The sequence below is a fragment of the Octopus bimaculoides genome, chromosome 11, assembly GCF_001194135.2.
Source record: "Octopus bimaculoides isolate UCB-OBI-ISO-001 chromosome 11, ASM119413v2, whole genome shotgun sequence".
NCBI lineage: Eukaryota > Metazoa > Mollusca > Cephalopoda > Octopoda > Octopodidae > Octopus > Octopus bimaculoides.
The window spans coordinates 54,005,946-54,017,492 of NC_068991.1; the positions used below are offsets into that span (position 1 = coordinate 54,005,946).

Here is an 11,547-nt window from a genome sequence, read left to right on the forward strand (position 1 = left end):
AAAAATAAAGCTACTGAATAATAATAACAACAACAACAACAACAACAATAATAATAATAATAATAATAATAATAATAATAATAATAAATAATTTGAACAAATAAGTATAAGTTGATTAGTGTGTTTAAATGTTGAGTAGAGCACCGGCACAGTTTAGGCTACCTGTTCTGTATGTATGTATGTATGTATGTATGTATGTATGTATGTATGTATGTGTATGTATATATATATATATATATATATATACAGAGAGAGAGAGAGAAAGAGAAAGAGAAAGAGATAGATAGATAGATAGATAGATAGATAGATAGATAGATAGATAGATAGATAGATAGATAGATATACAACAGAAGACATTTGCCCAAGGAGCCATACAGTGAAACTGCACCCACAACCATATGGTCAGGAAGCCTGGAGAAAGGGTTGTACTCATTGTCTTTATAGGCCCTTTAAGACTAATATGACCAATGCAGCTGGTGTTCCATTTAAACAGTTGCAGGAAAATACATCAGCAGAGAGGAAATTGCAAAAAAGTCAACATGGAGGAGGCTGTTCTGGGTATAGGGTGCTAGTACAGGGTGTGGGGTGGTGAACACAATATATGTGCCAAGAAGAGAAAAGATGAGTCAGAGGTATCTGGCTGGATACAGTACATGACCAACTGACTTGAAGGAGCATAGGTCAATGTTGTAGCCAAAAGAAAGGCAGAGAGAGGACTCAATATGTCTATGAATGAAAGGTTTGAGTGTGTTGGTGGGCAAATTTATGATAATCAGCTGAATGGTCTTTTATTTTCATGTGTTCATTTTCTATAAACACCTGAGAGAAAACATTCAGAGCATTGATTGTTGGGACATGTTCAGCCAACTGTGTCAGCTTTGACTTACAACACCAAACTTTGTCACTTGATACTAACACACGGACGTAGCAGGCAACCTACAAAAATTTCATGTACAGCAGCCTCAGTTGCTAACCATGAACTATAAAATTGACTTTTTTCAGCTTATTGTGCTTTGATACAAGAAACATTCACAACCTTCTGCACTAATAAATCACTAATGTTCCTGAAGTTGCTTTTTTATATCTTCTATAGATTGCTTGAAGCTCACCAAATTCCTACACCTTGATCTTTGGATCTTATCTTTATACGTATGTATGTATCACCACAAGGAAAATTATGGGCTTGTCAAGTCTGGGGAATGTGAAGGCCATTCAAAGTAGACCTCACACATGGTTCCAGCAAGATGGGGCAACTGCTCATACCACAAGAGAAACATTGCAGTTGCTATGGCCATGCTTTGGAGTGAGAATAATCTCCCACTACGGCAATGTCAACTGGCCTTCATGTTCCCCAGACTTGACTAGCCCGGATTTTTCTTGTGGGGATACCTGAAAGAGAGGGTTTACTTCAACAAACTGAAGACCCTGGTGCAACTGAAAGAGAACATCAATAGAGAGACCAGAGAAGTGGGGTCTGAAACTCTTGAGGGTGTTATGGTGCAAGTTTTGAAAAGAGCACAGGCATGCAAAGCTGAAAATGGCTGCCATTTAAGTGATATCATTTTTCATACGTGATGTAGTGGTGTTGCAAAATTTGACTTGTGCATATTAATTTCCATTATGTCCTTTATATTGTATCAAAATTTCATGCATTTATTTGCTAAGTTAAGGAAGTTATTAAAAATTGAAAACCCATCAGTGACTTTTGGGACACCCTGTATGTATACTTCAAGGAGCTCAAAACAAATCTTTATCTGTTCTCTTGCTGATACAAATTCTGTTCCATGATCAGCAAATCCTCCAACTAAATCTATGCAGTTTTCTTAAATAAAAATGGGAAAGTAACCAAAGAAATAACTTAATAACACTCACCTTCTTGGATTGAATTTGGATGGATATCCACTAATTGTAATTATCCTTTGGCAATTTAAGCCACCCAATATTTTAGAGATAAATGGAGTTTTCTGGAACATAATGCAAGCAAAATTTCATCAAATACAATTTTAAAAACAAATTGAAGCTAAATTACACAATTACGGGTAATAAAAAAGTAGCTATTTCAATACCTCTACCACAACTACTATGACTACTACTACTACTACTACTACCTCCACCACCACTACCATCATCATTATCATCAAATTAGATTAAATGATGTTGCACATGAGAGAGACTGGCCTGAAATTTTGTCTGGCAGTTACGTTCAAGAGATCCAACTGGCCAATGTATAAGGTGGTTGGGGGAGAGGGTGTCAGTTACTGATCTTGGAGACACGGGGATGGGGGACAGAGAGAATTTGGTTTTCTTGACAATTTGCACGAGGATTCTTTGAAAGGACTCTCTAAAAATAGTGATGATAATCCTTTATACTAAAAAGGCACGAGGCCTGAAATTTTGGGGAGGGGACCAGTCAAGTACATCGATCCCAGTATTTCAGTAGTACTTAATTTATCGACCCCGAAAGGATGAAAGGCAAAGTTGACACCGTTAGAATTTGAACTCAGAACATAAGGACAGACGAAATGCTACTAAGCATTTTGCCCAGCATTTAACATCTAAGCATTAAACACTGAGCATTTAACACCCATGTTCCATGCCGGTATGGGGTGGGCAGTTTGACAGGACTTAATGGGTCTAAGGACTGCATTGTGCTCCAGTGTCTGCATTGGCATGGTGTCTATGGCTGGATGCCATTTCTAATACCAACCACTTTACAGCATATAACAGGTGATTTCTTCTGCTGCTGACACAAGTGAGCTTATATGACTATGAAATCGAAGTGTGAGGTGCAGGGAGGGAAACAGTTTTAGGCTAGGAGGTGTGGAGTAAGTGTATGATGAGAGGGGCGAGTAGGTTCTAGTTGTAGAGGAGCTACTCTCATTTACAAGAAAGAATGAGGATGCTCAGTAGAAGCTGCAAAAAGTTAAATATAAAGAGCTGTTGCTTTTTTTTTTTTTTTCTTATACAGAAGTCAGGTGTCAAAAGGATATTTTGCTCAGAGTAAGCCAGCCTGTATGAGAGGTCTTTCTATTAGTGCTTAGCATAGGACTTCTTCAAAGCCCTCTCCTATGGTATATATGCTTTTGTTGTTTATTACTTTGGCCATCAAATTATGGTGGAGGGCGGGGTTTATTGTTGACCTTAATCTGAGACATGAAATTTGCTGAGCTAAGGTAGGAACTCTAAGACAGGTATAGGCAACCTTTATTGAGAAATGGGTCACAAGACATGACACATCATCACACAGGCTGCTCAACTAAAAAAAAGTCAAGGTAATTTTTTTCCCTGACATGTCATTCAGAAAGTCCTGTGGGTTGTAGTTTCTCTGTGACTGTCCTAAAACATCAAGGAATGAAAGCCATTTAATAAGTAATGACTACAGACAGAACATTAGAGCACAGCTATTTGTTTACTAGACCGTAAGACAGAACATTGAATCAACATAGGAGAGTCAATTAATTTAATATGATCTACAGTGAAATATAAATTGTCAGCCAGTGACTTACAATGTTTGCTCTTTTACTCTTTTACTTGTTTCAGTCATTTGACTGCAGCTATGCTGGAGCACCGCCTTTAGTTGTGCAAATCGACCCCAAGACTTGGATGCCTAGTACTTATTCTATCGGTCTCTTTTGCCGAACCGCTAAGTTACGGGGACATAAACACACCAGCATCGGTTGTCAAGCGATGTTGGAGGGACAAACACAGACATACAAACATATACACATACATATATATATATATATACATATATATGACGGGCTTCTTTCAGTTTCTGTCTACCAAATCCACTCACAAAGCTGTGGTCGGCCCAAGGCTATAGTAGAAGACACTTGCCCAAGGTGCCACGCAGTGGGATTGAACCTGGAACCATGTGGTTGGTAAGCAAGCTACTTACCACACAGCTACTCCTGCGCCTTTACCAGAAATATTTTCTACTGAATTCAATTAATCATAACAAATTATGTCTTTTGTCCCTCACAAATTCTTGGAATGCTTACTGATACTTTTAGATACTGTTTTAAATGTCTGATCTTATTCTTGATTTTCACGAAAATATTTTGCTTGTCTTTCAAGAACCCACAAAATATCTTTGTCTCTTTCATAGGAGCAGTTACTAAACTTTGGAATGACTCTCCATCTTTTTTATTATTTCTTGTTCTTAAGGCAGTGAGCTGGCAGAATTGTTAGCACATCAGACAAAATGTTTCATGGCATTTCTTCCAGTTATTTATGTTTTGATGCTACCAAAGTTGACTTTGCCTTTCACCCTCTGGGGTCAATAAAATAAAATACCTGTCAAGTACTACGATCAATAGCATAAACAAACCACTTCCCACTAAAACTGTTAGCCTTGGGCTAAAATTGAAAACCATTATTTCATGTTCTACATGAATACACACATTTAACCCACATAACACTTTTATGTTCTTGTTATGCTTACATAAACATAACTTAATTATGTGTACGTGTATATAAATTGTCTATATATAAATTATCTTTGACTTCCCCAGTTTAACCTACAAATCAACCAATATCTCTTTCACAGTTTCAATTGCAACAGTCAGTTAAGGAACTGCTATAATTGATTTCTACACTATCAGTTCAATTAAATAATCACTTCTAGCTTGAACAGTACAAATTAGCTTGTTGCTCGATTAATGAAATCAATAACTAGGATATTGTTTGGTGTGTTCATAGATTAACTTTTGATAGTAAAAGGGAAGACTGTCGTGATAATGGCAGTATTTTAGAGGATATTTACAAGAAGCAATCTCAAAGAGTCTAAACATTTCCTGTACTATGATATCAGATAATCCATTTTTAAAAAAATGTCTTTGAAATCATATGACTGTGGAATTATGTTCAAAATCATTACCAATCTAAGCAGATACTATCTAAACACAAATGAGCTAAGGGAAACAACTTAAATGGACCAATGGCATGACTATGGATAATTAATTCAAAGAGTAATGTACTAAATGCTGTATATTAAAAAATTCCCAATTAATTGAAATATCAACGCATCACTATTTAATTTTTTTAATTATCTAAATTCATGCCATTAACCCATTTCAATTGTTTTTTTCAATTCATTATATTTCTGATTATGCAAATTTTACAAGTCAGAAATTATTTGTAACTCTTTTTCTATCAGTAAAAATCTATGTCAATTGATTCACAGATTTGGTTAGGCTACTGTGCTGATGAAGTCCAACAGACTGAAATATGTCCTTAGATGCGTCATGTTGGAAACCAACAACCGGACTTTCCTTCCTGTAAGCATGTAACTTAACTTTGAAGACTAATTATAAATTTCTTGAAAGAATCTACCCTTTTGGTCTGGGAGGGGATTCTAGAAGATTGAAATTTTAGGACAAAGAGCTGAGCTAAGTGGTCAATATGAAGTTTCACACTGAATAAGTTACACATTATGGGTGATAATAGGAGAAAAGACAAGCAAGTTAGGTGGAGCTTGAGTAGCAGTGGTAGATCTTTTATCATGAAATGAAGAGGTGAAAGATATGTGTTATATACATATACATCCTTTATCAGTGAAGAAGTTACCAATTTAGGAGGTTAATCTGATGTATGCTTGTAGTAAATGACTGAAGTTGTGGTAAATGACTGAAGGAATAAAAAGTTTTTAGACCAGGTTCAACTGAAGTAGTGTATGCTTTTGTAATAGCTCCCTGCATCAAGAAACCGATGCTGTATGACTGACAGACGAGAATAACAGTGAATTAGGGTCTACAGAACTCATGTTAATGGCCGTGAAAGATGTAGGATTGGTCAGCTACAATTATATTTCAGACAGTCATTGCTGATGAATTAACATGGTGATTATAAATGCATAAATGAACAAAGGAATTAACAGAAACATTCAAGCAAGTTAATTGAATAATTAAATAAATGAATGAATAGAACAACTTACTGGATTAAAAATAGGAGGAAACGCAGATTTAAATGTATCGGGAGGAACTAATGTCTGGAAACAAGAACAAATTTATTATCATACATTGAACGAATAATTATAACCAACAACACAGTATATATAAGTAGATATGTGGATGGACACACACACATAACATACATATATACACACATGTCCATTATATATGTATATATATATATATATATATATATATATATATATATATATATATATATATATATACATAAAGCACACATGCTGGTTTCCACATAAAAAGTTCCACTGCTGGTGTCACATAAAAAGCACTCCGTACACTGTAAAGTGGATGGTGTTAGGAACAACATCCAGCCATAGAAACCATGCCAAACAGACAATTAGAGCACAGTGTAGCTCTCTGGCTTGCCAGCTGCTGTCTAACTGTCCAACCCATGCCAGCATGGAAAATGGACATTAAATGATGATTACATATGCTTGTGTATATGTACAAGCTTTATATGTGGATTAAGAAAACTACAATTGATTTCATATGTGAAGAACTTCCACAATTTTCCAGTGACCTTAAAAATGCCAGTAACCACCTTTATAATGGATGAGAATACTTAATGTTACATGAGACTACATGGGATTTGAAGGTTAAGACACAGATAAGGGGAAATAAATTTTTAGGGATTTCTTAATCGTTGCTTCCCTTGCACTGGCCCTGGATTTCTGCAAGAATTAGTGTTCAAAATACATTAATTATCAATAATAAATCTCTGAGCCAGTTATAAACAGTAGCTGCACAATATTGTTAAGTATATTTGCCACTTAAATGTGGCTAACACTTAAGGGTCGATGCTACTGTAGCTTGTAGCCCCAGGAAGACATCTCCTCCAGCTAGCTATTGACACACTATCTGTGCCCTATCAGTATTTGCAAAGGGAAGTCGTCGTTCCCATCTCCAGCCTGACATGATATACAGGGACCCAAATTTCTGGGTATTTACCCGTCATCAGCGTGTGACAACCACCCATTGGCGATGGGAAGTGGTTCTCAATGCAAATATGTATATATATAATTTTCCAATGACATAAAGTCACTGATCTCGAAAAAGTGGAAACAAGCAATAATAAATCTCTGAGCAAGTTATAAACAGTAGCTGCACGATATGGTGAAGTATATTTGCCACCTAAATGTGGCTAATCCTTAAGAGTTGATGCTACTGTAGCTTGTAGCCCCAGGAAAAAGGCATGCAACTGAAGAAATCTCTCACCAAAGCAATGGAGACCAACAGAGCCTTCAGTTTAGACAGATCCTGTCAAATAAGACTTAAAACCCTTAAAGCTGCATGAAAAGTACATTTATATATACTGCCATGGGAGACAACTGCCCCATGAGCAAAGCTAGAAACAGTGGACTGGTTTCGTCCCTTACTTTGGGACCCATTAACAGTGTCACTCCATCACTTCAATGGAACAGCTAGATCCCACAATCAGTATATATATTTGCCATATAAATTTATGGCTGATTTGGTGAAATGCCAATGTGTATACTCAAAATTGATAAAAGCAGCTCAGTGCAATATAAAACTATATAAGAAAAATTTAACCGTCACTAATTGTAACTGAGGATGCTGAGAGCACCTATATTGCAAGAAATAAGAGTGAAAACCCTTAAAGCAGCATGAAAAGTAAATTTATATATACTAACAAGGCGATTTAGCTGTTCCATCGAAGCAATGGAGTGACACTACTGATGAATCACAAAGTAAGGGACAAAACATCAACAATCAGCTTTAAACGATTTTCACATCTAAAAGAGATCCGCAGCTTCTGTAGTAGATATACTGGCACTTTGTTGGTTATGATAATAAGGGCTCCAGTTGATCTGATCAATGGAACAGCCTGCTCACGAAATTAACATGCATGTGGCTGGGCACTCCACAGACATGTGTACTCTCAACATAGTTCTCAGCGAGATTCAGTATGACATAGAGTGTGACAAGGCTGGATCTTTGAAAATACAGGCACTACTTATTTTTGTTAGCTGAGTGGACTGGAGCAATGTGAAGTGAAGTGTCTTGCTTGAGGACACAACGTGTCACCCGGAATTGAACTCACCACCTTACGATCATAAGCTGAATACCATAAACACTGAGCCATGCACTTCACGAAGTAGACATAAAACTATTGTAATAACAAGAGCTTCATCAGTACTTACGGTGCCATCAATTCGAATTTGTTGTATTTGAGCAAAACCTTTAATGATAAGATACTTTGCAGTATTATAATCCATTCTGTGATGGAAACTTAAAAGATAGACGTCATGGAAGAAAATCTGAAAGAGAAGAAAAGAAAAAAAACTATTTATTTATATATCTTCTATCTTGTTTTTTTTTTTATCTTTTACGTGTTTCAGTCATTGGACTGTGGCCATGCTGGGGCACTGCCTTGAAGAAGAATTTCTAGTCATATGTATTAACCCTAGAACTTATCTTTTTAAAGCCTGATGCTTACTTTGTCAGTCTCGTTTGCAGAACCAATAAGTTACAGAGATGGAAACACACCAGTACCAGTTGTCTAGTTGTGGTAGAGGACAACTGAACAGAGACACAAAGACACACATGCACACACACACACACACACACACACACACACACACACACACACACAATGAGCTTCTTTTCAGTTTCCGTCTACCAAATCTACTCACAAGGCTTTGGACAACCCAGGGCTTTTGTAGAAGATACCTGCCCAAGGTTCCATACAGTGGGACTGAACCCAGAACCATTTGACTGGGAAGCCATACCTGTGTCTTTTAATAATATAAATTTAACAGTGAAAACATCATTGATCTTTCTTATCTTTTATGATAATTGACCATGACAAAAGATATCCCTAGAAAGGGCTAGTTGTTTACATCGACCCTAGTGCACAACAGGTACTTATTTCATTGACCCCCAAAAGGATGACAGGTAAAGTCCACCTTGGTGGAATTTGAAACTGGAATATAAAGACAGACAAAATACCACTAAGCATTTTGAAATAATGGCAGAAAAAAATGACAGACGATGCCAATTTAATTACACTTTTGAAAATTGCTATATAAAGGTGGAAGCATATCTGTATAATTAAGAGGGTCATTTTGCAACCACATGGTCTCTGGTTTATTTCCACAACATGGCCCTTTTAGCAAAAGGTTACACTGTAACCTCAGATTGCCCATTGTCATTGAGTAGAATTTGGTAGCTGGAAACAGTACAAAAATAGTTGCATGTGTGTGTGTGTGTGTGTGTGTGTGTGTGTGTGTGTGTGTGTGTGTGTGTGTGTTTGTACACACACACTATATATTTATATGTAATGTATACAGGGTGTGTAAGATATTTGAGGACAGATTTATGTTTACAAAAAAAAAACAGATATATAATAACAAATAATAACTATCAAAAAATGCTATGAGGATAAAAATAAACCTTCTTTTCTATAATGTTATCCAACAACTGCTTCTATACAAGATCTAAATCATCTACATACTCAAATCAAGTGGTCCTGGTTCATTTTGGACATTACTCTGACTATGGCAGCTTTCAAAGAATCTTTATCAAAAGTTTAATAACAAACATCAATCATTTTCGTTGACAAATCACTTATATATTACACATAGGTATGGCTGTGTGGTTAAGAAGCTTACTGCCTGACCATGTGATTCTAGGTTCTGTCCCACTGATTGGCTCCTTGAGCAAGTGTCTTCCACTATAGCCTTGGGTTGATCAAAGCCTTGTGAGTAGATTTGGCAGACAGAAACTGAAAGAAGTCTGTTGCGCGCATGTACAAACGTGTGTGTGTGTGTGTATGTGTGCGCATGTGTGTGTGTGTGTTTGCTTGTCTCCTTGTCTTGACAATGTGATAACTGTAAATAAGAGCCACCATCATATAAGCATTGAAAGATAGACATTAAAACAATGAGGATGACAATAACAATGAGAATAATATATACTATATAGTTCATTTAACTGAATATGCTAAATGTGACAACAATGAAATCTTTCTTTAAAATCATTTTATTTCCCCAAACAAACTAAGCTTTTGTGTATGTGTATTAGTATATATCAGTCTATTTGTTCTCTCTCTCTCTCTCTCTCTCCACACACACACACATACACAAACACACACACATTTACAGGTTATTTATATCTCTGTATTCCACTATTCTCACAACTTAGATAAACAGTTGCACAAATAAAGATAACAAATTTTTTAAAAGTTTACTAACCATAAATTCAGATTTAGTTATCATTATCATAAGTTCAAAGGATAAGTCTTGCCGCAGGAGAAGTTTGTCATGGATTCTTTCTTCTGTGCCCCATTTTCCATTCTTGTAATAGTTAAACACAACAATTTTGTTTTGTAATCGTACATCGATATGAAGAGCTGTGTCTGGTAGTGGTTCAATACAAGGTTGGGTTGATAAGTTTATAGAAAACCTTAAAAAATAGAAAAATAAATTAGAGGACATTAAGGTGAAATATTGCCAAGCGAGGATACTGAAAATTGATTTAGAATATTAGTATCAACTGAAATTGTTTCTTCTATGGAGAAATGGCAATGGAAGCAATAAAAATAGGTCTGCTCCATCTCTTATTTCTTCATGTGTCCTAATGAAGGGGTCTCTATGCTTCCTTGGGCATGATCACATTAAAGCTCCAACATTTGGCAACTGACTTGGTAGACACCCATAAGACTATCCTCCATCTTTCCAACAACAATCTTCAGTACCTTTTTGAATTCCATTTGTCTAACACTCATGGAGATGCTTACAAAATTGAAAAAAAAAAACAAAAAACAACACAGAACCCATAACTTTTGGAAACATTCTTTCGTACCCAGAATTGCTACCAATTGTTATGTCAGGACACTACATCCTTCAAAACTTCCATGCTTCCTGAAATTTACCAAAAGTACACCTGATACCTTCCACCTTCGTTTTTTAAACAATTCATTTACTGTTCACTTTCTGTGACTTATTCTATGTACTATATATGCACCTTTGACTACCTTATCTGATGAGTTGTAGTGCACCTGAGCACTGTATACAATAAGTTCATTATATATATAATCTAAAAATATCAAAGAAATTCAAGAAAAGACTTCAGCTGCTGTTCCCTCTTCACTTTTGTATTTCATTTTGCATTGTTTCAACCTTAGAAAGTTTTTATCTAGTTTAAAAAAGTATTATATATTACTTTATTTTTTGTTTCAAGCAAAGCTAATTTAAATTTAATATCAGTTAAATACAAGGCAGTGAATTTAGATTGGACATTGTATGAGTCAATTTGAATTGACATGTGAGAAAGAAAAATCTTTAAAGTCTTTAAAACTGAAAGTAAATGGTTCATCATCTCATTGACTTACCCCTTCTGTCCTGTTTCAGCTCTACCGTGAAAAGTTATAGTTCCATTCTTAATCCAGCCAGGAATTTCTTCGATATATGGAAGATTCTGTATGAAATAGTAAAAAAATTAAATGCTTATAGCCCAAGAACCAAGCCACACTCTTGGAGGGATGTGGAGAGTAAAGTCAATTATACACACACACACACACACACACACACACACACACACACACACACACACA

At 35.9% G+C, this 11,547-nt stretch overlaps 1 protein-coding gene across 1 annotated transcript in view; it reads right to left on the reverse strand.

Moving 5' to 3' along the window:
- LOC106869861 (galectin-4) overlaps window positions 1-11,547 on the reverse strand; it is a 19,095-nt gene that overhangs the window by 4,582 nt on the left and 2,966 nt on the right. Inside the window, exons 2-6 of the mRNA XM_014915781.2 lie at window positions 11,326-11,411; window positions 10,187-10,397; window positions 8,135-8,251; window positions 5,936-5,989; window positions 1,873-1,964 (exon numbers count right to left, since the gene is read on the reverse strand). Coding sequence (XP_014771267.1) covers window positions 1,873-1,964; window positions 5,936-5,989; window positions 8,135-8,251; window positions 10,187-10,397; window positions 11,326-11,411 — 560 coding nt within the window. The remainder of the gene's footprint in view (window positions 1-1,872; window positions 1,965-5,935; window positions 5,990-8,134; window positions 8,252-10,186; window positions 10,398-11,325; window positions 11,412-11,547) is intronic.